Source organism: Cyrtonyx montezumae, unplaced genomic scaffold (assembly GCF_038088225.1).
Source record: "Cyrtonyx montezumae isolate F1298 unplaced genomic scaffold, pur_monq_1.0 scaffold_3, whole genome shotgun sequence".
NCBI classification, from domain to species: Eukaryota; Metazoa; Chordata; class Aves; order Galliformes; family Odontophoridae; genus Cyrtonyx; species Cyrtonyx montezumae.
In genome coordinates this window covers 102,791,361-102,817,705 of record NW_027072034.1, presented here as the reverse complement: position 1 = coordinate 102,817,705, position 26,345 = coordinate 102,791,361, and the positions used below count along the sequence as shown (strand labels likewise).

The window sequence follows — 26,345 nt, the reverse complement described above, 5'->3', positions numbered from 1 at the left end:
TACTGACCTACTAATGCATGCTTCTAGCTTGAGCACAGGATGGGCTGCTGTGGGTATTAAAAGTAGTATTAACAGACTATTGTTATTTTATAACCTTTCTGTTTTTCAAAGGATACATAAATATTTAAACATGGCAAAAATTACCTTTTCCTTGCCTGGGACCTGGCATATGGTTCGGTTAAGGTGCAGCATCCCTTTGGCTCTGTTGGATGTGACCATCAGAGCAGTGGCAGCTGCAGTGTAGACCTAGCCAGATCAGTGTTCCAAGAAGGTGGTAGGAAGTTGACTTACTCTTTAGACAGGGCCACACACAGAACTGATTGTTCTGGTTTGCTACTAAACTGGGGAAAGATGCTTTGGAGGCTTCTGCAGGAAGTTCCTGATGTCTCAAATGAAATGAGAGTGGTCCTCCTGTGTCGTTTTCTGACCTCAATGGCTCTTAATTCCAGCAGCAGAATTTCAGCTGAGACACAAGTTAAAATCAAGAAATTCTTATTCAACATCTGCTGCAGAGTCAGGCTGGATCTCATTTGGGAGACCTTTATGATAATGTGACAACAGCTCCTATTACCATCAAGGCTAAAAGTGCTTCCAGGAAGCACGTTGTCTGATTTGGAAAGCTCTGATCTGTTCGCAGCATTTCTGGCAGGGTCATGAATACCAGACTGTGCAGCACAGCGTGAAGGATTTGCTGCTGTCCTTTTTTGATATGTTTCTGCTAAGGTGGGGGTCATCGTGTCATAAGTGGTCCTGGGCTGATGCCAATTACTTATTTTGTGCTGCAGATGTCTTTTATGTGTTTGTCTCTTTTCATCTCATAATGTCAGGGGAAGGTTTTTAAATCCCAAAGTTAAGCTTGTTTGGGGTATAAAACTGTGCCTATTTTTGCCACCTGTGGATTTTTTTGGCAGCCTCTTGAAGGACTACGAGAGGGCTACTGGCTGATCTCCTCCCTGGCCTTACCTGCAGTACAGCAACACCTGTCTGCTCCACACATCATAAAATGCCACAACAGAAGGCCTGTCAAGGCAAAACTATTACTGTTTCTCTGCAGAGTTTCTAAAACTTTGCCTGTGTCTTCCACATCTGCTGAGATTGATCCTAACTCTCATTTTAGCCAGTTTACCCACAGGCCTGTGTTTTCTGTGCAGAAAACTCATTCCTTCAGCAAACCCAGCTGGTAGCTGTTCTGTGGCTTTCTAATTTTCTCCGCTGAAATAGCACCAACCCCTGAAGTCTGGATGGTACCATAGGTTATGTTTCTGGACAGCAAGGATAGCAAATTTTTGCAAAGCAGGTGGAAAGTTTGGGGCTTGCAAGAGCAGTCAGGGTGTGTACTCGGGATCCAGGTAGGGGCTGGTATGCATGGTCACCTGCCCAGCTGGTGGGTGTGCTGTCACATTGGAGACTTTTTCCATTATGGACACCTGCAGCAGCAGGCTATGAGAAGTTGGTGTGAGAAGCTTTAGTGAAGTTTTGAAGGCAGTCATTAGCTCACAGCAGTGAATGTAAATCAGTGGATGTAGAAGAGTTACTTGTGGTGTCAAGACCTGCAGTACCTATGGGGCTGGGTGGAATATAATAGTGGGGCTATAGCATGAGAGCAAATCCCTTCAAGTCCACCCACCACTGGAGTCTGAAAGCATTGCTTAATTTCCAAAAGGGACAAACCCTCTGAAACCAAAAGTGAGGCCAGTGTTGGGTGGTGGTCCTAGGGTGGCTACTAATGCCTGAGATGTTGCTGAAGTAAGAGAGAGTGCTCAGGCAGCAGGTATTGTAGCTGTGAAAATCACACAGGGCACAAATGGGAGTTTCTATTTGAAAGCAGAAGTCTTATTTGCTATCAGCTGGAAATGTGGTTACTGTGCATGCCTTGCCAGGGTAAATGTTATGGTATTCAGCAGGGTTGAAAGTTATTTTAAGACTTTGCCAAATCTGTGGAGCTAGGAGGAAGGCTGATATCCACAAATGGATTAAAAAAGGGGAAAAAAATAAGCAATAGTTTAGAAATATATGCCAGTCATTGTGAAATGCGTGAAATGCATGAAATTAGATCTGGAGTTGGGGTTTTGCCTGACATAAAATGAACCCAAAGGAGTATTGTTAACTCTTGCGAGGTTTCTGTGTCAGCCGTTGGGCTGTACAGGTGGGTTTGCCCCAAGGCTGCCAAGGGTTATTGGAGGGTGGCAGAGATTAGGGGTGAGCATAAACTATGGTTGGGTTTGAAAAAGCATTGGCTAATGAGGTCAGATTTTGCCAGCCCTTACAATTGCTCGTAACATAAATTACATGACTGAGGGTGTGAGAAAGGGCAACCGTATCCCGGTCTGTATACAGAGAAGGGCCAGCAGGGTAAGAGAGATGATCCTGCCCTTCTTCTCTGTGCTGGTCAGACCTCACCTGGAGTACTTCACCCAGATGGGGAGTCCTCAGTACAGCAGAGAGGCGGACCTGTTGGAGTGCATCCAGAGGAGGGACACAGAAATGATCGCAGAGATGGAACACCTCCCCTGTGTGGACAGGCTGAAAGAACTGGGGCTGCTCAGCCTGGAGAAGAAAAGGCTCTGGGGAGACCTGTGAGCAGCCTTTCAGTATCTAAAGCGGGGATGTAAGAAGGAAGGGGACAGACTCTTAGCAGGGTGATAGGACAAGGGAAAATAGTTTCAAGCTAAAAGAGGGGAGATTTAGACTGGATATAGGGAATAAGTTTTTACAATAAGTATGGTGAGGCACTGGAGCAGGTTGCCCAGAGAAGTGGTGGATGCCCCGTTTCTGGACACACTGGAGGTCAGGCTGTACAGGTTTCTGAGCAACCTGATCTAGCTGTGGGTGTCCCTGTTCATTGCAAGGGGATTGGACTAGATGGCCTTTAAGGTCTTTTCCAACTCAAAAAAATATTATGATTGTATAGAGTAGGGGAGAGTGAAGAAAATTTGGCATATGAAACAAAGAGGAGAGGAGAACAGGTTCAAAACAAGTCAAGGTGGTTATTTGCAGCAGGTAATTGAGTTGGGGAACTCTTTCTATGGAATGTGGTATGTGTGTTGGATGCTTATGGGAGCTCAAAGAGACATTCACCAAGTCATAAGGAAAAACAAAAATACAACCACAAACAAATCAGATAACCAAGCTATTAAACATTCAGAAACCCTGTCTAACCTGGAGACTTCATAGTGGCTAGAAATTGGGAAGAAGTATCTCCTTGTGCTTTTTGTATATGTTTTGCTGGGTGTTAATTCTTGGTCACTACTGGTGAGAGAATCCTGTTTTGGGCAGACCTTTGTTGCAGTCCAGGTTGACCCTAGAAAATGACCATACATTCTGGGCAACCTGTCTCCAACCTTGAACAATGTGGACAGAGAGCTGATTTAACTATTGGAAGAAGAAACATCGTGAAATAGTGACAGTTTTTCAATCTTAAAAAAAAAATAAATCTGTTCAATATGTCCACTGGATTACCATCATTACAATTACATATCAATGGGGATTCAAATAAGTGCTTTGAAAGTTAAAATATGAATGCTTCCATCACTGTAAGGTACTGGATTTTCTAATACTGACAAATAGTGAGATAAATGAAAGCTGCATTCTCTGTCCTCCAGTATGTTGCTTGGCAAAAAGTGATAGGAAAAGAAGAAATCTGTCCATCACTCCCTTACTCAGCTGAAGCAGAAATGAAGGTGTTAGGAATCCTGCTACTCCTAAGTGCTGCCATTAGAGCCTGTCCACACAATCTGTTGTTTGCTGCAGAAAGGGAGTAGCATCTCAAGTGACCTAATCTAAAGAACACAGGTTTTCAGTCACCGTGACTTGCCATCCCAGAATCTGCTGTGGGAAAGCTGTTGAATATAGAAAACAATCCCATACATCTTTTCCACCATTCTTGCTTGAATTAGATGAAAGTTGAGGAAGAATGCAATTAGAAAGGCTTGAAGAGCTACCCAGCTTTGTGTAATGTACTTAAGTGCAGTTAGAGTGTTAGCAGGGTGCTGAGTGGTGAGCTGTCATGCTTCAGACATTTAGCACATTTCTTTATTCTGCCATTCTTGAGGGGGAAAGAAGTAGGAGGCCTCTGAATAAACAGATTGTATTACTAACACCATGGTAAGACAAGGAAAAAAGTCCAGTGTACGGCATGTCTTAAGGTGTGTGAAATACTAAAACCTGACAGTAATTTCAGAGTAAGAAAATGTGTTTCTTTCAAAGTGTATCTCTGGGAGTCAAGTTATATTAACAACTTCTGGCATTTGCCTTGTGATGTTCCTTGGCTGCTGTAGTCATACAGTAGGCTTGTTTATGTTGTTGCATTAAATAGTTAATGCATTTCTGCCTTGAGAGAGCATTGTCCTGTGGTTGAACTGTTCTCTGTGTAAGCTGGCTGTATGCATTTATTTGGTATTTCAAACAGATAGATGAGAATTCAGTCCCATAGAAAGCTGAAGAAATGCATAAAAACTGGCACATATGCCTGTACATATAGGACTGTGACTGTTTTCTGAGCAAGGAGTGTAATCATCCCAGCTGTAACATCTGCAGGAATCAACTACAGAGAGGCATGCTGCAGACCTGTGCTAGGGATGTAGGTCCCTGTGCCAGCCACAGCGGCAATAAAGTGTAACAACTCCTCTGGTATGCGATTTGCACTAACCTCAGGCTAGGAGCTGGCATTAAAATGGACCCCTGCAATGTATCAGCCTTTAATTAGCCAGGCTTTCACATGCTTCCTGAGTAGAAAAGCTCTGCCTGTTTTGACAGGGCTTTCTTCTGTGTGCCCAAAGGTACTTAATATCTTCAGCACAATATGTGCAATATCGATGGGCACCCAGAATTCAGGGCTTTGCATCTAAACCAAAAAGAGAATCATAGAATTGAACAACAGAATCGTTTGAATTCCAAGGGATCCTTAAAGGGCATTTAGTCCAACTCCCCTGCATTGAGCAGGGACATCTATAGCTGGAAGACATCTATCTAGAAGATGACATTACAAATGAAGGCCAACCAATAGTAGCATTATATTCCCAGAGGAACCTGCTTTCCCAGAGTCAAGTGAAAGATTTCACCATCTCTTTTAGTTTTCTTAGTTTAATGAACAAACCCAGGTGTAGATAGCGCTGCTCTGGAAGTCAGCTGGAGAGGGATCTCAGGGTGCCATGGTGCCCCTCGATGCACTGGTTCCACCACAGTTTCCTCCCTATTGGAAGCCAGTGTTTGGAGAGGAGGGAGTGCAGCTGAAGCAGAGGCCATTAGCTCCTCTAGGAGAAACACATTCTGTTCTTGGAGAGGAAAAATTGAGTGAGATCATGGTATCTTTCCCAGGTTTTCCAGTACTCTGACGGCAGGCTCAAGTTCTATGGGATATGTGCATGCTCTTTGACAGCCTTTCCTTCTGATGAATTTAATGTTTTTCAAATACAGCCAAAGAGCTGAAACAACTGTGATACAGCTGTTCACTGGATCGTAGCTCTTCAGGCAGTGAAGCTTTTGGGAACAATATAATCTGCCTTCCCCATGTGCCCCTGCCCCCCCCTACCACACCACATTCCAGAGAAGTTACCTTGTTCTTCATCAGGCTGCAGCAGTCTGTCAGTATTTTTCTGTCCCAATCCTCCCCTGACTGGCAGCTCTTTTCCCCTAGATGTGAGGGTTTTGATGAAGGGGAATGTATGGGCAGTTTTCCCAGTTAGCAGGGACTCTATTTGATGCTTGGATTTGGATGTCAGATTGGAATTAGTCTGTCTGTTGCTGTGTAGTCTTACTCCATTGTCACAGGATATGCTGGATAGAAACAGTGTGATATTTTTCTTCTAAGGCTATGAAAAGAAAATGTTTAGGTTGACAATGTACAGATCAGGAAAGTAAACTCGTGGGAAAGTGTGATTGGACTGGCAGCTCCCTAGGGGAAGTGCAAATGCATGCCATTTTAAGACAATACTCTGAAATGATACCACCTGGTTATAATTGCAGCCATGTGTCCTAGGAGGACATTAATGTGAAGTGGCTCATCAAGTACATTTGGCTTTAGGGCTTTGTAGAGAATGAAGAGAGCCTGGAGCTGAAGTCAGTTCAGCTGTTAATGCAAGTGAGAAGCTCTTTTCCCTAATAAAGGCATTCTTCTCAACCTTACTTGAGCTGAGACCTCCCTGAGCACCTGGCAATGTACGGGCCTTCTTTAGAGGAATACCATTAATTTAACATCAGGGATTCCTGAAAGGACAGGAGTCTTCTTCCTGCTCCTGTTTGAGATCCTCCCTTCTTCATACAACTCCTCATTTTCCCAAATACCATTTTAGTACACTTCTTCATCTGTTTTCTAGATAGGTCCCTCTCATTCCCAACTGAGAGAATATTTTTTTTCTTGCCTTTGCCTTGCTGAAATTACCAGTGCAGTAAAAACTTCCATTTGTGGGTGCATATCCTTCTGGGCCTATTAAGGTGGGCTCCTGTTATTCATCAGGAACATGATGGGTTGACCCAGAATTGGCAAGGTGGTAGGTTGCACCACTGCATGGGTATAGAGCAAACAGTGTGACTGACCTCTTGCTTTTTCATGCAGCCTTGTCAGGGAATGGTCTGCATCTTGTAATCACTCATGTAGCACAGATGTGCAAGGAAATCCATAGATAAGTCCATGCAAACTGAGAAAAAAACGCTTAAAATGCTCAAAAATCAAATAGCAAATGAAGCTCCTTAAATTTCTATACATCTCTCTTTTTTTTGGGTGCATGCCTTTAACTAGTTACACAGTTCGACAGAGCTGAAACTAGAGTATTTCCAAGCTCGCTAGTCTCTGTTACAGCAAAGGGTAACAGACTCAAGTATTTTTATGTTATATTGTTTATGGCTTTAAGTAGCACTCTTTATTTCATTTTTTCAGCAAAAGCAATCAGTTGAGATGGTTGTTTTCTGCTACAGGTTCTAGATACAAGTCATTCTGTATTTATCTTAAATAAAATATGCAACAGTAAACTAAAAAATTTCTAAACTAAACAAACTGGATTGCCATGACAACACCTGCTACCTACAGGAGGAGTTGTGTTTTTCTGTATATACCAGAGATTATGAGAAGGAAAAAGATGTGTTGGACAACTGAAATTTGGATTTCCATGTTCAATTTGCAAATAAAAAATGACTCTGCTGTAATGCAAATGCTGTTAACCAGCCTGGGGGAAAACTGGCTGCCAATTAAGAAGCAGATTCTTCCAATCACATCACTGGTAATACTTTGTCTTGTCTGAGATTAGCCGATAGATAGGGAGATGTTATTGCAGGGATTTTTCTCCCCTGGAATGCTAGGAAACATGAACAGCAATATGGAGAAGATTGTTAATTTAAAAGGTAATTCACTTAGTCAACTAATTAACAGAAAATAGTTTTGTTGCCATTCACAGGTAGACCGCTGAAATGTAATTGGCTTCTGAACACATCCCATGAATCTTTAAGTCTTCAAAATTTGCAAATTATCTCCTTTGTAATGTCAGCTTTGGAGAGAATGTTCTTCAAACATTTCTCCTGCATTTAGATTTCTCCCTAGTTAGCCTTGTGAAAAGAAAGACAAGTGGATGCAGAGAAATATCATGTGCTTTAGAGATCCATAAGTAAAAGCAGCACAGAATTGTCAGCATCTATTATTAGCATCCTGTTATTTTTCTATTTCTAGTACCTAGTATAGCGATCACTTCTACAGCTTTATTTATACAGCCATCAGTCATGTTCAAGGATGGGTTACCAAAGCTGAAAGCATATCCAGACTTTTATACTCAAGGTTTTCTTGGAGCTTAAGAAGTCATGCTAAAGTTGCTCAGCAGCCGCTTGGGACTTGCTTTCCATGTCTGCTTTTGGCACATACAAGTTAAAAGAGAGCATTCAGGCTTGGCAATCAAGAGAGCTAGCCAACGGTTCTCCAGTAGACTGTCTGGAGATGTGAACCAGTTGGCTGTACGTAGACTGTCACAGGTTTTAAAATAGTTCACCGCTGTTGGCAGAGTGTATTTAAGATGCTAATTATTGCTGTAATGGAACAGGGCAGTTGTCCACCTCCTTTGGGAGCTGCCTCTGGCTGCGAGCTGCTCACATGGCTTCTGAGGAGGATGACATTCCTACAAGCACAGGGAAAGAGATTTGGTTACAAACCTACCCTGGTCAGTGTCTTGTCCTGGGGACTTTCTTCTCATCTCCCATGGCAGTTTGACCTAACCTTCCATCAGAACTGCTTTAACACTTGCTAATTTGGCTACTCTGAATTCCTTTTAAAATCTGCTAAACTGACTCGATTTGTTGTGGCAGCAAACTGTTTATTTCTTCTGTGCTGCATAACAATTTATCAGCTAGCTCCTGTCTTATCAGTGAAGATGCAGAAGAATGACTAATCTGCCTTCATGTGAAATGCTGTAGTTTGCAAGGGTCTTGAATACCATCTCACTTCTTCCTGCCTGGAATCACAGAATGGCTGAGGTGTAAAGGGACCTCTGGAGGTCGTATGGTCCAAGACATTTCCTTAATCAAGGAGGAGCAGGATGCCTAGGCTTATTCATGTCCAGGTGACCTCTGGAGATCTCCAGAGAGGAGACTCCACAGCCTCTCTGGGCAACCTGTGCCATTGCTCCATCACTCAAACAACACAGAAGTGCTGCCTGCTGTTTGGGGGGAGCCTCCAGTGCTCCAGTTTGTGCTGACTGCCTCTTATCCTGGCACTGGGCACTACTGAAAACAACCTGGATCTGTCCTCTTTGCGCCCACCCTTCAGGTATATATAGACACTGATGAGATCCCCCTGGGCCTCCTGTTCCCCAGGCTGGATAGTCCCAGTTCTCTCAGCCTCTTCTCACAGGGGTAATCCTCATGGCCCTCCACTGCACTCTTTCCAGTATGTCCAGATCTCTCTTACACTGAAAGGCCCAGAACTGGACTCAGTATTCTAGGCCTGGCCTCATAAGTATTGAGTAGAAGGGAAGGAGCACCTCTTAACCTGCTGGTGGTACTTAGCTGAATGCAGCCAAGATTACCATTAGCCTTCTAAGCAGCAGGAGCACATTGCTAATTCTTGTTCAGCTTGGTGTTGAACCTGAGTGGCACCCAGCATGTCTAGTTCCTCCCCAGGTGCAGGAGTCAGCACTTCTTGCTGAACTTAACGAGTTTTTTGTCACACCACCTCTCCAGTCTGTCAGGGTTCCTCTGGATGGCTGTGTGGCTTTCAGGTGAGTCTGCCACTTCAGTTTTGTGACAGCAGCAAATTTACTGTGAGTGCACTCTATCCCACTGTCCAGATAGTTACTGAAGAAGTTAAATGGGCCTGAGCCCGGTACTGACCCCAACAAGACATTGCACCACTGAGCACTACCCTCTTGGTCTGCCCAGATATTCAGCCAGCATTCAATTCACCTCACCATAGGGAAACGCAGTCTGAAAAAGCAAGAGATTTCTGGTGTGTGTTATGACTTGTTAAGTGACTTCCATGGCCATCATTATGCTTATTGGAAGTGTTAACATGCAGAGCAGAAAAGGACATGTGCTCCAAAAACTTGTCTCTCCACAGACATCAAATAGAAACCTAACTCAGTGCTTTTGAAAATCCTAAAATACACACTTGTAAAAATATTATATGCCATGACATTATTCAGATTGATGCAAATGGATATGCATTGGATCTTAGTTTGGCTTTTAAGTAGTTGTAAATAGATGTTGGCAGCCTTTTCTGGACTGTGATTTTATTAAGGCTGATGAAGAATCCTGCTGCATTTTCCAGCCAAGCAGAGGTTTGGGAACACCACATATAACTTCTCTGAGAGCACCCTAGTGTGATTAAGCTACATCAGCTTTTTAGTTTTGCTGGGTTTTGCAGTAATGTAGACCAGAAAGGATTGGCTTGGGGACTTAAAAAAATAATAATAAAAAAAAATAATAAAAAATAAGTAAAAGGATATATTTGTTAATTTAGAAGTAGTGAAGAATCAAAATTTAAAGAAGAGTTTGAGTAGAATTGTGTTGCTTTTTTGAGGGATGCATTCTTAAATAGAAGTTGTCCTTTTAATCTCTAGTTCAGTTGAGACAGAAAATGAATTTTGTCTTGCTTTTTTGCTCGTTTACTACCTCAGGGAGGGAAATGAAGGAATGGAAGAGAAATGAGCTGAGTGGTTGAAAACCTTAAAAATGTAGGAGTATGTCATTTTCCATCAGAATTGGGAACTTAGAAAGATCTGAGCAGAAATGGGCACGAGCATTTTCCACTTTTTACAATTAAACTTTATTCCTGCTATTGAAGCCTCCTTGGTTTTGGGTTGCTGTGCCGCTGGAGATGTTCATTTCTTAGATGAGAAGGGAAAGCAGACTTCTAACCGTTGGTTATTTGAAAGTGCTTCTGCAAAAATGTGGGCCCGTTTTGTCCCCATGCCATGGCCCAGCACCCACCTGAGAAATTCCATCCCACTTCCCTGAAGTCACATTCTGCTTCAGTATCTTACCCTTTCTGCAGCAAATACAGTATAATGCTGTTGGAAAGGCTGCATTTTGACCCCAAAGAAGCAGCCTCGCAGGTGGCAAATGAAGCAATTCTGTTTGCGTGGCTCTGCATCTCTTGGGGATCCTTTGTTATCATTTTAATAAACCTGCTAAGGTACCATGGCAACTGGGTGTGATAACAACAGCCAAAGTGGGTTCTGTTGGAAGAAATCCTACGCAGGATCTGTTTATTTATTTATTTGTTTGTTCATTTATTTATTTTCAGTATTTCCCTTTTTTTGTGTGTTGTGTGCAACGTGAACTTTTCCATTTGCATACTAAGGAAGACTCTTAGAGTTCTGCTTGCTAGATTTTGTGATTGCTAGAGTAAGCTCCAGCCTTTTGCATACACACATAGTTGGACTTCTGTAAATGTGGTTTGAGGGAGAGCCTTTTTGGGGGTAGCAGAGGCCAAGCAAAAGGCCGAAGAGAGGGGATGCTTTATCTTTTCTTGTTTTTTTTTCTTTTTTCCTTTAACCCAGTTGCATGCATACTGTTCTTGTTCAGGCCTCTGAAAGTATGCATACTTGCCATAGGGTATTGTAGTTCCCTATTTCCATTCTCTGTTAGTTTCCTCTATGTTGACAATATAGATTAATAAAGATAACAACAATTTAAAAAGCTCCTTACTTCTCACTTTTGTGGCTGTCTCCCGCCCTAATAAGCACAGATGGAATTGGCTGAATATCCCATATTATTGATCTTATCATCTGTTGATATTCCTCCTACCTATGTTAGTATGTCCTTATTAACAGAGAGGTATGGTGCTACCTGTGTGTGCATAGCTATTTTATTTTCCTCCTTCTAGTAAGTAGTAAATACCAAAGTCTCAATCAGCGTGAATTCAGCTCTGTTTTTGGCATAAGGAAAATATTTCATGGTGTTGGCGGTCATCCCATGCCTTATGTTACCTTTTTGCTTTTGCAGGTTTCTGACTTATTCATACCTTCTGGCCTTCAATGCGTGGCTTCTGCTGGCACCCATTACCCTGTGCTACGACTGGCAAGTCGGCAGTATCCCTCTGGTTGAGTCTGTCTGGGACGTGAGGAACTTGGCCACTGTCTTCCTGGTGCTGGTGCTGGTGTTACTCAGCCTTCACTGCCTAGCTGCATTCAAGGTAACACAGAGAGAGATGGAATACAGCATTTTGTTTCCTTCTGTTTCCTAAGCTTCAGCTGAAATAGGCAGTAAGCACCAATTTTCCTCCCAAAGAAACTGGATTGAGATGAAAAAACACACCACATCTGTCGAGCTGAATGTCTCAGTCTCTAATTGGTTTGATTTGAGGGCAAGACTTGGCCCAGAGTCCTGCATTCACTAACTGATCCAAATCCCACTGAAGTTTCAGCCTGCTCCATAGTTGGTAGGCTCTTTGCCACTTGCTTCAAATGGGACTGGGGACTGTCATCTGCAGAGATATTTGAAAATGAAATCTATTATTGTACCAGTAGCTTAGCTGTGTTTTTAAAACCCAAACGTTGGTTACATCTTGATGAGAGGATTCCTCATCAGCTAAGTAACAGAATACAAAAAGTTTGAAATGATCTGGAAAGTGTTATTTAACATAAATGATTTAGTTGTTGAGCCAGGCTTTGCATTCCAGCATTTCAGATCCACTGCTGATTTTATTACAGAAATAAAAGTGAGTGTATAGCAGGCTCAAGAGGGGTCAGAGATCGGATATGGACTGGCATAGAAGGGTGTCCTTGTAGGGTATAGGGAGCTGCTAACTATTCCTTGTGCAGTTCTGTTGTGGAAGTTTCTTTCAGAAAAAAATTGCAGAAATGTAACAAGTTTTTAGTATCTTTATTAGGCTAAGATGCTCAGGTCATACATATGCTTCAGTCTACTCCAACAGTCTCCTCTGTGCTCCTGTTAAGAGACAGAAAATAACCAAATGGTTTGAGACTGCAGTGTCATTAATTTAGATTATACATTAACAGGTGCTGTATGGGAAATACGGGAAAATACTCTGTTAGGTATTCACTTTTTCTACCTGCAGGTTGTACATCATATTGTATTCCTCTTTCTTTCATTACTCACTGCTAGAGATACCCAGAAGTGTTTGTATTAGACCTAATCCTATTCTCAAGGAAGTTAATGATAAAATTCTCATTACCCCAGTACTGAACGCTTCCGAAAAATCTTATCCCACATTCTTTGAAGTTTCAGATGCTTGTATTTCTTCACATGTTGTTGGAATTTGTACTTTGTGCAAGGTTAATATCATTGGTTTGCTGGAAAAAAAAATTTCAGAATCATCCAAAGACATTCATGTGGGTGAAATGGTAATCCAGCAGAATTCCCTTGGGTAACTAAATGGTGTGTCTTCTGTCAAAATCCAGAACAAAGTATTTCAAAACACTTCATGCATTAAATGCCTAGATTTCATCACGTTTTTACTCTTTTTTTAAAGGCAAAACAATTCTGTATGGATTTATGAATACCAGCATTTAATTTGAAACTAATTTTTTTTTGTTTTGCTTTGTTGTTTTTTTTTTTGTTGTTTTTTTTTTTTGCAAGGATAATTTTACAGTTTTAACCACTGTTAACATTTCCTTAAGCAAAATTAATTTCCCTCTCCAGGGACTTACCAAACACCTTGAAATTCATGGTGTAGATTCTCTTGTGTTTGCTGTTGAAAACCCCAAACATGGCATGAATTGGATCTGAAGCAATCTACTTTTGTATCTAATGCAAGTATAACTGCATTAATCACATATTCTTGAGCGAGTTCTCTTATCAGCCTCAACTCACCAGTTTCCCTGCAAAACTGCTGTGAACATGGAACCATTAATGGTTCCTGGATGTCAAATGGGACGTGCTTCCCCCACCCCTAGGTATAATTAGAAGTATCTGAAACATTTTGCTTTTTGGAAAGAAGTCCAACCTGGAAGTAATAGCTTGCAATTTTCTCAGGAATGGTTTTAGAGTAAGCAAGGAAATAGTTGGTGTGTCTTTTCTTTGAGTGTATAGGTGTGCATGGGCAAGAGAAGACAAAACCTCATATTCTTTCTCATTGACACAAACACTTTCTGTGGCACGGAGGACAGAAATGCCAGAAGTGGTTTTGGTGGAATTGAAGACACTTGTGCAGTGAGCTCTGAATTAATTTTCAGTGGCAAGAGTTGGTATGTGTATCCACAAAACAAGCTCACAGGAGGCTCTCGGAATATATTACATGGAATGTAATTAGAGAATGCATGTATTGGATTTCTGCCTTTGTTGCCATTGAATTTTAAACAGGGCTAATTTGTTGTTGATTTTTGTGACTAGGGTAATAACCCTGTTGGCATGTATGTGGGATGCTGATAAAGGACATCTAAGGCATGGAGTCGTCTTGTTCCATTTCACTTTGTGAATGTTGTTATACCTCAAAAAGGAAAATAAACAGTGCAAGACTTCTACTTACAAATGCTTGGCTTGGAATATATTTGTTCCTGGAGTTCTTATGTCAGAAAAAATGTAGGAATGAAAGGCAGATATCCAGTTTGTCATAGTTCGGAGAGAGAAACCTTGTCCCTCCTACTTGTGTGTTTTACTGTTGATCTTGTTCTAGGAAATCACTTTAAAAGTTGCTTTATGAATTCCTTGAATGCAGCTTTCTTTCATTGGGTTGTTTTGTGTTCATAGTGCTAATCTCTCTTGTGGGTTGACCAAAAAGAATGGAAAGAGCTCCCCTGTGAGCAGCTCCCCAAGAAAGGCTTGCTGCTGTTCAATGATAGGGTGCACAGCTGGGCTTGTATCTTGCTGTAGTTGTCCTTGTCACATGTGACAGTTAATCTTCAGGAAGCCTGATGGGACTAAAGGAAAGGCTTGCTTCTTGACACACTTCAGCAGTCTCCTGTGTCAGTAAAGGACCTTGATGTCATATACAGTGTGACAAAGCAGGGGACGCAACAGCAAATGTCTGCATCCCAGAGAAATAGTTGGGGAAAAAAGAGGCTGAGTTTTGATTATTGTTCATTTTCAAAGCCAGCCACAGCCTGAAGAAGTGAAGTTGGTGTGTTTCCAGCTTTGGGGCTAGTTGGTATGTTTTCCAGCTAAGGTCGTTGAAATGGCTGAACCACTGTCTTGTTCTAGTTGCCAAGCAAGCTGCTTGCAAGGCCAAAAGAATAATCTGTGGGATGTTTCAGATGGGCACTAACATAACCAGGGGCCTATACTGGAAGAAACAGTGAGCACCAAGTGAACTAGAGAGGACAATTTTTGGCATACTGTCAGGATGGCAATTATTTCTTTGACATATCATATTAAGTCAATGAGCATGAAAGGAGAACCCTTCAGATGTTTGAAATGCCACTGTGCATGGCATTTTGAGGTTGCTGCTTAATTAGCGGTGTGATTAAAATGCAGTTTGTCCTGTCGTTGTGGCAGGGCACTCCATGGATCAGATTATACATTCTGTATGGTACCAGCTCTCAGTCAGGGGCAGCCATGGGGAGGGCTGAAACTGGGAACACTCCGGTATGTGTGATGGGGTAATTCTGAGCAAGGTGATCTGGAGAACTGGCTCATAATAGTAACTAATGTACTCAACCAGTCTGGGGCAATTTATTTGCCTTGTATAGCTTGGCCCTCATCTTGCATTTGACCTGTACTACTGAGGTATCAGATGGTGACCAACAGCCCCTTCCCCTTGTTCAGCAGAACACAGTCACGTGCAACATTTTGTTCATATTTGAGGAGGGAGTGCTGCTTGTGTTTCACATCAATAATAAAAAGTAAACCCTGGCATCCTCTAGGAACGTATCTTTCTAAAGAATGTGCTTTGCTGCTGTGTAATGACATTGCTATGTATGGCTCAGGAAGTTGTGCTGATTTTCGATTTATATTCATTACATGCAATGGAGATGTATATTATTATTCTGTTCCTTTATATGCTACAGTTGGTTATTTTTTACTTCAGAGATAATTTTAGTTTTAAGGTAATGCTGCCTCTACATTTCTCCGCATAGTACTCCTTAGCCAAGACAAGGCATTTTATACCAAGTTATTATGACTTTAATTCTTGCCATAATTGACACCCTATTATCATTTATCCAGAGCTTTATATGTATGAATATCTTCTAAGCATATTCTTGAGCCTCTCGCAGATGATATTTCTTAGCTGTCAACATTTGATAACATCAAAGAGGGAAATGCATTTGTGTCTTCTTCTTGTGTTCATGTTTCTGTTGCTTTTGCAAGCACTCATTATGTGTATTCTTTCATGCTATTTACTTTACCCTGCACTCCTGAGACCTTTGCCTGGTTTCCCAGATTTGGCATTTCATTAATAAATCACAGCTTATGAACCTTTCTGAGGAACAATCGCCTTTTGTAATATTCTACAGTAGTAACAGCATGGTTGGAAAGTATGCCTTGTAAAATTCATATTCCACAACACTCCCAGAACAATACCTGGTTCAAAGACACTGCAAGGTGAATAAGGCTATTTATTGACTGAGTCTATCTGACGAGTTGGAAACCACAGTCATTTTCATAAAAGGTCCATTTAAAATAAATCCTGCTTTCATTTTCCTGAGGGCCCACTTGAATTCCTTCCACACAGAGAAGGTCAGGACTGATGTTCTTAATCCTTAGCAGCGCGGTTTTTCTGTGCTGCTTCTCTTGTTAATGTTTGCTTCAGGGAGAGAGTAATAAGCCAGAAAGACCGTGCTTGGCGAGAGCTGCAGGAAGCAGGGAGCCTTGTGCTGGCTCTTAGCGTGTCTGGTGTGCTGCCTCTGCTCTGTGGGATGCTGTGAGCAGATCGGCTGCAGAGCCCTGGTGGGGCTGCAGGCACACAGAAGCCTTCCCAGGGTGCTCCCCAGGAAACTGAGCAAAAGAAACCTTCTTCGTCTGTTAGTACGTTATCGCTGTCCTGCATTAAAAAAGCAAACGCAGGAACTGCCAAAATAGCTTTTGTATCAGATTTTTCTTCTTGGTAGATGGTTGAAGTAAAAGGTTTGGAACGGGCTACGCTGAATAAGTACAGCCATAGCTAAAGCAGCTCATACTTTGCTCACCGTCAAGATGCTCAACATCTCAGCAAATGGGCTCTTAACTCCCACAAGGCTTTGTCACATAGATACTTTGTGTAGGGGCGATTAGTTCTGCCATGTTCAGCTTATTAGCACTGAATTACTATATTTTCAGAAATGATCCTTTTGTTGGCTACCATTTTCTTCTTCTGGTTTCAGTTAAAGTTTCAAGGCCCACTCAGAGCTGAAAGGTTTTGGAGTGGCACAATAGCAGGGTTTAGAAGGAAAGGGAGAGTGGAATTGAGGACCAAGAAATACATATGTAGGGCTGTTAATGATGCTCTTTGCTCTTACTTGATCTGGTTAAACATTAGGGAGCCAAACTATTGTGTGATTTTATTAGGATCTTCTTGTTCAACGTTACCTCTCAAGGGCAAACCCACCATGAGCAGTTTATTTTCCAGTGATTATACTTGTACATGCGATGTGTGTTTTTGAATTTTACCTTTTTCTTTTCCTTTTATTTTTCCCATGTAGTGAAGCAGCTTGCAGTCACAGAATAAAAAGGGAGAGGGAAAAGCAGCCACAAGGTCAAAAGCATTTTTCTAGTTCCTGGAGTAATTTGTTGACTTTCCTATTTCCTTTTGGAATATTCCACTTCTGTTTTAAAGATGTGCTCCTGCATCCTGCTCAACTCAGGTTGTGAAGTGGAATTAGGGGCTGCACAATTAGGGACTGGGAAAATGAGCTTATTTCTTCAGGGAATTTTAACAGTCTTGGTAAGAAAGACTGTAAACATACATCTGAATGGATGAGCAGCTGAGGTGTATGGGAAACAAGGAAATAATATAAAAACTTTGCATTAGAATACTAAAATGAAATATCTACAGAAGACAATTCTGTGCCTTACTGTGCATGTTATAGGATGAAGAAAGGACTACTTTCTGCTTTTATTCCATAGCTGAGAGCCTGATTTCCAGAGCTGCTGAGTATCCACAGTTTCCAGTGATGTAAATGGAAATTTTAGGTACTTTCAGCATTCTTGAGAAAGAAACTCTGTTTTACCAATTGATGGAGATCAGGACTTGCTTTTTCCCGAGAAATGAAAGTCACCGGTCTCATCAGAATAGTCTGAGATATGTGATAAGGATTTCTCTTCAGCTAATCCATGATTAGGGAGCCAGTGATGCTTCCAGATCTGATTCTGACTGGTTTCTGTTTGCCTGTGCACCAGCTCCTGCATAGATACTGTGGCTGCTGAACTGCAGAGTACTTTTTGTTTCTGCCACTGAATGACAGATATGGAATCAGCATGTCAAGTGGTTAATAGGCAGTCAGCAGGGATGGTCAGAATGCCATTGGAGATCTCCATGGCTTTGGACTTCTGTGAAGTATAAAATTTACTCAATTCTAGTCAGTAATAACTGCATAGGATTTTACCAGGGCTAGATGATCAGTAAAGAAAATCAAGCTATTTTAGGAAGATGGTGTTTTGCTAAGCCTGGCATTCAAGCATCTGGCAGTACTGAAGATGCCTGTTGGTTTTTTCTGTTAGGTTTTTTATTTTTTTTTATTTTTATTTTTTCTTAATGAGATGAGATGAAAGAATAAAACTCCTGAAAAATTGTAATGATTACAGAAATTACAGTCCCTTTTTGTAGGAGCAAGTAAATGAAGCCCAGCGCCACAGCTAACTTTGAAGCTGGGCACTTCCCTTGGCCTTACCAAATGTTTGTATTTTTCAGACTATCCTATCTATTTTCAAATATTTGACTTTTGGCAGCAGACTTTTTGACTTTTGACCGGAAGGTCGATTATGTGTCTTGTCCTCATTTGTGCTGCTGACCTAAAGAGTCCATGCTGATGGTACAAGAGACACAGTACAGCTCTGCCATCCATCATTTCTCTGTGTCTGTAGCAGTGAGGTGGAACTGGGGAGCAACTGGTGCTTGCTTCTGCTGGCTTTCCATCAACAGAGATTTCTTCCTGTGAAGGAGTGAGTCTCTAGGGTTCATTCCTGTAGAATCATAGAGTCATAGAATTGTTTGAGTTGGAAGGGACCCTTAAAGTCCACCTGGTCCAACTCCTCTGCCATGAACAGGGACACCCACAGCTAGATCATGTTCCTCTGAGCGTGGTTCAGCTGGGCCTTGGGTGTCTCCAAGGATGGGGCATCCACCACCACTGTGGGCAGCCTGATCCAGTGCTTCACCACCCAATTAGCTTGTGTTTGCTTTTTATCATTTGCTTACAAATACACAGTGGATTTGGCATGCTTCTAACACAATCCCTTTTATCTTTAATATTATTTACATAGAAAGAGCAAGACTAAAAAACTTGACCTCACACCATGGAAGATGCTGGTGGTGGCTTGATGCAGGCTGGTGAGGCATCACATTGCCAAGGTCCTTGTGGCTTCATGAGCAGCTGATCCAAAAGGAACAGACAAATTAAGTTTGCATGTGGTCTACACTAAACACTTCTCACAAATTTAGGAATAAACTGAAGAATTATCATCTGTCATTTACAGATAGTCTTGGAGTATCTTTGAATCTCTGTCTTGCTTGATGGAGTACTTACCTTACAAGCCTTTAAGCATTTGAAGACATGTAATAGCATTTATTACTGTTGCACAGCTGTGTGCTACCAGTTTTCCTGGGTGCCAGCTTCTCTGCACTTGCAGTCCAGTGTTCCAAGCATAACACATCTGCAGTGGACCATCCAGAGCTCACTGAAAGAGAGTGATTTATGCTTTTGATAGAAAGGAATTATTTACTCCATGGACCTGTTAGATCTTGATGGTGGAGAAGTCTAATTGTCTAATTCCTAAAGTAAACATAGAGGAAGACCCAGGAAACATTTGACTGCCGCCAAACAGGCAAGCATTTATAAACATCTTCAGAAACACTTCAAGGTATAACAGAACTGAATTTGCTTGAAGTTATTTGCCCAGCTGCTACCTTCCCTGAGCCTGGAGGGAAGTTGTCCTCATAGCTCTGCTCCACAGTGCCTCAGCTCTTGGAGATTCTGGAGGTGTGAACACGTGTCTCACTATCACGATGTCAGACTCAATGGATCTGGCACCTTAGGGCAGCACTTTCTTAATGGGAAAGAAATAAAATGTACAGGTGACTTTATGCAAGTCCCGAGTTGGACAGATATGTCAAAGTAATCTGTGTACATTCTATACTTGTGCTTCACAGGCTATGGCTTGCAGAAGCTTGTGATTTGGCAGTAGTCAGCAGATATTTATTTGTAGCTTAGGAATGTCTTACATGTAATTCTGTGGAGCCTCTCTTTCAGTTACAGGCTCAAGTCTTTCCTCCTTTTATGCCCAATTGACAAGGAAACAATTTTTCAGATTTAGTGCTTTGTTGATGCCTTTTGACCTGGGAGTGATTCTTTGCTATTTTTTCTTATGTAGTATGATAATATTTTCTCTTCCCTTTGGGAAAAGGTATGGTGGTCTTCAGTTCTTTGATGAATGTATGAAAAGTAACATATAAAGCACAAGTTCTTCTATACTGATTTTGGTTACAGTATAAGTAATGCCTTCTCATAATTACAGGTAGAAATGAAACTGAAAACCCCCACCAACCTACCTGCTGTAAGGAATGCTATTCTGTTGTGAAGCTGGTTTGTCTTTAACAAAGGGAATCATTTAAGGTTAATTCAAGGGTGTGATAAGTAGGAAGAAAAGTTTCGTATTTCCAAGAGAAAGAGTGTTTTTTTAAGAAGAAAGTAGATGTCTCTCTGTGAAACGAATGAAGTGTTCTATAATTTTAGTCCTAAACGTTTCATTTTAAAGAAGAAAAAAAAAAAAAAAGGAATACAGAATTGCTTGCCACTCTTTAAAAGCTTTTCCTATTTCTCTGGGCACTTGGAAGGTGTTGGCTATCTCATGTTTAGCTCAGCTGTCTCTTGAGTGGCTTAGATGTCCAGTGTTTACATAGTAAGTCACCAACTAAATAAAAGGTCCCAAAGGTCCCAGTTTTTTTTTTTTTCCCTGACAAAGCATTGTGAAAAATATAGCACTACAAGTTGGTTGTTTTTGTTATTTTTATAAAATGTGGAGGACATCTCCTTGTGGCTTGTGTTCAGTTGAAGATCCTCCTGACATCTCTTCCTGATTCCCTGACAGTACTGGTCCTTGGCATTTCTGTGCCACCCAGTCTTACTTGCCTACTTACATGTAATTCTGCAGTCCTTCCTAGGGAAGGGGAAATAAAAGGGGAATCTGCTAAGTAAATTTTGATAGGGAAAATGATAGAGGAGAAAACAGAATGTGGGAATGGTAAGGGATGTAACAGGAATGGAAGGCACAGAACAACTGGGTTTCATTTATTTTGTTTTGACGATTTGATTTAGAATAACTAAGGTAACTTATGTTGTTTACCTCTCCCAAATAGGCAGTGACCCAAATAAGCACTACTGGGTGCCAAAGATGTCTTGTTTCAGAAATCAGTGCTATTACAGAGGGCTGTGCCTCTCCATGAAGCTGGCTTGTAGCACTGGGCTCCTGTGTAAGCCCTGCCAGAGGGACTGAGCTGGCAGCCTTCAATGGCATTAGTCTAGAGCTGTGACTTGTTGTGCGGGGAGAAAAGGTACACAGTAACATTTCTCCTTTGGTCTAGCTAATTCCCACATTCTCCTTTCTCCCATTGGATGTGCAGGTTTTATTTGTCTTTCTCCAGCATTAAGTTTCCTTTGCTTATCTGCAGCACTGCAGCCTTGGATAACACTGTGTCTTTCCTAGAGAGGTTAACTAGAGGTTGCACTTCCAATTACTGATTTAACAAACAACAACTGAGGAAATATTTGATAGCAGGTTCATTTTAAAGCAGGAGTATATCTTGGGCACAGGAAACATTCCATGCATTAGCCTGACATACCTTCTCGTGCCTCTGGATCTTTGTTGTCAGGTTCCTGGAGTATAGTGATGGCAGCAAATGTCACCATAATTAGGCCAGACAAGCTGGGAAACGAAGGTGGTGCCAAGAGGCAGGAGAGAAATGGGAGTATATGTCCAGAGCTTGTTTTGAGGAAGGACTGATGATTTGCGTTTAGAGTTGAAGAATAATTTTTAATCCGTTGTTTTTTCTATCCAATTTTGTGTTGTAATTACCAGCCTGAATGGCCATTACTGGGCATCTCTGCTCATCAGCTTAATGGATTGGTATCTGCTTCAGTTTTGGTAATAAGATATTTCAGGTTCTGCTGTGACTTCAGGAAGGCAGTTCTATCTGTGTTTTTAAACATACTGAAAACATAGACAACAGCTAATTATGTTGCTGATTGAGTCAGGTGTTAGTAAATAAGTTCGGACACTTGAATTATGCTCTCCTCCCTGCCTTCTTGTTTACTCTGACCCAGTGGAAGGCAGTGCTCTTCTTTCTGATCCTGCGGTTCAGTCTGGGTAGAAAGACTCTTACAAAGCAGCATCAGTTCTTTTCTTAACTTGAGGGTTTCCAAATGCCCTGCTCGGTGGGGTACCAGTACTGAGCAGGAGAGTCTGTTGGTCCTCTTCCTTTTTGTGGGCAAATGCATAGAACTGTGGAAACCTTTATAAAAACTGATGCTGGTTAAAAACTTGCATTCCAAAGTTTCTTTTTTATCTTTCCTAAAACATTTTTTCAACTTTTATTTTTCTCCCTCTGTGACCAAAGTGTACCTACATCATTCAGACATTCAGGATTAATTTTTATCATAGAATGATAGAACGGTTTGGGTTGGAAGGGACCTTTAAGATCATCTAGTTCCAATCCCCTGCTATAGGCAGGGACACCTCCATCTAGGCCAGGATTGCTCAAAGCACCATCCAGTGTGGCCTTGGATGCTTCTGGAGAAGGGGAATCCACAACCTCTCTGGGCGGATTTATATAGATGGAAGCCCATCTGTGCCTTTCTTTAATCCTTCTAAATGGTCTCTCATACTATTAATGCTTATGTGGTGGTACGTGTTCTTCAAAGGGCGTAAACCAAACATGCTAAATTTGGTGATGCAAACTGGTATTTAAAAACTGTGAGAAAAAATATTGCTTAGTGGCTGTGAGAAGTAATGCACTGTTGGTGTATCTAAGTAGATATGAGAGTACTGCTTGTCATTCTTGCTCGCGTGAAAGCTGAGACCACTGTGGTCCACATTTGGGCAACCTGGATAATGTTACACACTGAGCAAATGTAAACTGACCCACCTAAAACCAATTCCTCTGGGCCTGGGGTGGAGAAACCCTACAGAGTGTTATGTCACACCACTGTATTACTTTAGGATGTTTAGTCATTTGCTATGTGTGCTTTTCACCTTCCACTGACTAAAGAGATGGATTAAACATTAAGTCTAGCCTGAATTACTAACTTTTAAGCGGCCAAAGACAGAAAAGATAGATCCTGTCCTCGTATATGTGCTTTGTAAACATAATGGATTCAGTCCTGTAGCTGCAGTAGGTTACTAAATGTCTGTGTGTCAGATTAGCCTTCTAACATATAGTGAAGTGTTTTGTACCCATAGAAAACATGTGACAAAAGTTTGACTTCTTTGAATGGATGCAGAACAGCACTGCTGCAGCCAATGAGCCAGTGGTATCAGAGAGCAGGGCAGGAAAGCACCAACGCTTGGCTGGGTGGCTTTACACACCTAATACTGCACTTCGTTTGGCTTGATTTTATCCCCTGACATCACCAACAGAAAGTGTGAAATGAGTCGACATCTTGGGGGTGGAGCTAATAATAAAACTTGCCAAAAGAGGCTTTGTTCTCTCAGTGCTGGGAATGAGATTCTTGTGTCAGCCCTGTGAATCACAGTTGTTTCAAGCTGCATGTGGCAATTGGATTTCTCCTCAAATAAGAACATTAAAGTGAATTCAAGTGAAGGGCATTAACTGAGCTGAAGTGAAAAATACAGTGTATATATATATAGTACGAGTACATCTCAAATTTCCATCTCTGTATTAGTATAGAGACCTTGTGTGAGAAAATATCATTTCAAGCTTAGGTATTGCTTTAAAAGGGATAAAACGACTGCATTAATGTGCCATTTGGGGCTAATTTATTCATGAAAAATGTAGCTGATTGAACAGCTTTTCTTCAGTTATAGACACTTAGGATTGCACACAGCAGTCTGTGTGTGTGATATGCACTTGCATATTTACATACAAATGTACTGTGGTGGACATGTAAATGTATACATTCACACCGTTGTGAACTTAACCTGTTACCACAATGGAGTATAACTTAGGTGCAATTTATGCTATCTCAAGAGAGCTGCATACAAAGGATTGACCTTAGAAGAGTTACCAAGAGTAGGACACACTGTACTGCGCACATTGTGTACTTTTGGGGCATATCAGATGCACAGACTATATAAATATGGAAAAACAGAATATGAGAATAATTTCTTTAAATGCAAAACATATCAACACTAATTTGAGTTGCTTATTTTATTTATAAGAATATCAAAAGGAAAGGGTTAACAGTGTTGAATGAATTTGGACTTTCTTAGTTGATACTTGTTTGATTTTGTGTTATTGCAGAAACTGGAACACAAAGAAGTTTTGGTTGGCTTGTTGTTCCTGGTTTTCCCCTTCATCCCAGCCAGCAACCTCTTCTTCAGGGTGGGATTTGTGGTGGCAGAGCGAGTCCTTTACATGCCGAGGTAACTATTGCAATTGAATTCCTTTCTAATGAGACTGCTGTCCCATTTTCTAAAAACAGGCAAGATTACTTCTAACCTTTTACAATACTTGGAAAGTTTATATTGATAGTATGCTTTCTGCCATTGAGTTGGTGTGATTCTGTGGGGGATTTTATCATCCACTGAGAACAGATTACTTGGCAGGAGCAAAGCTAGCCAAATTCCTTTTCGTTTTTCAACACAGATTTTGATGTGTGTGAAACAACTGAATATAGTGATGAGGTGTTATTTCTTGAGGTTTGTTCCTGCAGATACTTTCTCCTGATAGTATTCTCAACTGAAATGTCAACGACTTTACCTTCAGGACAGTATCTGAAGAATTAACTTGCCATTTTTGTTGTGTACTGCTCAGCTTTTGTGCTAGTTAGGTGCTCAGTGAAAACAAGGGTGACAGTGTTAGGCTGCTAACTTAAGTTGTTGAATATTTGCATGACATATCTGTCTATTATTGATTACATAGCCATTTATGAAAGGAGAATTTGCAGTTTAGAAGAGTATCTGTCAGCTTCTGCCTGAAAATTTCCCTGTTTCCAGCCTCCTAACAAATGTTGTTTCAGTGGTCTGAGTGCTTCCCATTTCTTGTAGTCGATGATGGATTTGAGGTGTTACTTCTGACATATCCACAGTATCCAGACTGGAGCCTACAGTGGCAGTTAGAGGATGTTCATCCAAGGTGCACCAGGCTATGGAGGCCATCTAATTGACCCCCCAGCTCATGTGAAGGCACCTAGAGAGGGTTGCCCAGGAACATGTTCAGACAGTTTTTGAGTATTTCCAAGATGGAGACTTCATGGGTCTGCTGTGCCAGTGCAGTTTTTTCCAGCCATGAGCATAAATGGTCGTTCCTCAGAAGTACAAGTCAGAAGGACTAATTCTATTTGAAGATAGAAGGACTAATTCTATTTGCTGATGTAGAGGATCAGCTCATGTTATCTCTAATGGGAGCCACTCCTGTGGAGCAGTCAAAAAAGCACAGTCCTCAGAAAATTTGGTTAAAAAAATCCTAGGAAAATGAACTTCTGGCTCTTTTGCAGAGCTTTACACATATTTGTTAATCTTTTCTGTAAGTAATATCACAAAAGGACTACTCATTGGTGTAAAACTTGAGCTGTTGCATTTATTTCAAGTCTTCTATACAGTTGATCTGTATTTCCATGCTGTGCTGTATACTGACTTGCTTCTTGGGCCAAGTCCTACTGATTTTCTTTCACATCACTAGCCCTGCTTTTGTCTGATGGGAGCATACCTGAAAGTACAGAGAGTGAAAGTTGTTCCTCTAAGTTATTTTGCAAATGATACCTTCAACTAATGGATCTTGCATCATTTCAAATTAACTTGAAAATCAGATTGCTTTAAATTCATGTAACAGAAAATGAGGCAACACATGAAAGCGCAAAGCTATTAAGGAAACAGTCAGCTGAGCACAAGGCTGTGTTGAGTGGTTGCATTTCTGAATCTCAAAAGAACAACTGCAGAAAATACTTCAGCTGTCAGCAGTTCCTTGTCCTCCTCCAGATGAGACTGCTGATATAATGAGAGGAGGGGCAATGAAGAAGAAAAAAGGAGATGTTTGCACAGAGAAAATTAATCAGCGTTAACATGTGTGCATATAGTTTGTATAATGCTTTTCAACTCCCCTGCGGGCTTTGCAGATATATGACCTACAATGTAGGGAATTGATAGTTGAATTTTATTTTTTTTTCAGGCAGGAAAGTGGAGGCAGGAAGATAATGTGGTTTTTCTAGAGTAAGCTTGTGTCAGAGTCCATGGTTCTCCTGCTTCGCTGGGATCACTCACGTCCTGCTTTGCAGTGTGTGGTGTTTGCTCTTAAAGTAGGCAGTGACAGGAAAGAGAATGAAAACCTCAGCAGCTAATGGGAGAGGAGGGCCGGCATTGTGAATGCTGCTGAAGGGGACATTTTCCAGCCAAGTGATCTTGAGAACTGATTTCTTGGCTCAATTACTAAGAAATGAGCTCTCTTTTCATCCTCTGGGTTCAAACAGCATGAGTGGCGAGGAAGGCTTCTGTGTGCATTCCTGACTATGGCAGAACCAAAATGATGATGTTTTTTCCCTTCCTCGGGAGCGCAGCAGTTTAATAGTGATGGCTCTTGCAAGGAGCATGTTCTTTATTTAGAACAGCCTGTAGCAGTTTTCTTCCGTTACATCTTGAAAAGCGCTTTTCCTTTGCTTTGCCAT

At 41.4% G+C, this 26,345-nt stretch overlaps 1 protein-coding gene across 1 annotated transcript in view; it reads left to right on the top strand.

Annotated features, from left to right (window-relative positions):
* The window catches only part of TMTC1 (transmembrane O-mannosyltransferase targeting cadherins 1), a 143,691-nt gene that overhangs the window by 58,875 nt on the left and 58,471 nt on the right, over positions 1 to 26,345 (top strand). Inside the window, exons 8-9 of the mRNA XM_065742641.1 lie at positions 11,422 to 11,611; positions 23,987 to 24,108. Coding sequence (XP_065598713.1) covers positions 11,422 to 11,611; positions 23,987 to 24,108 — 312 coding nt within the window. The remainder of the gene's footprint in view (positions 1 to 11,421; positions 11,612 to 23,986; positions 24,109 to 26,345) is intronic.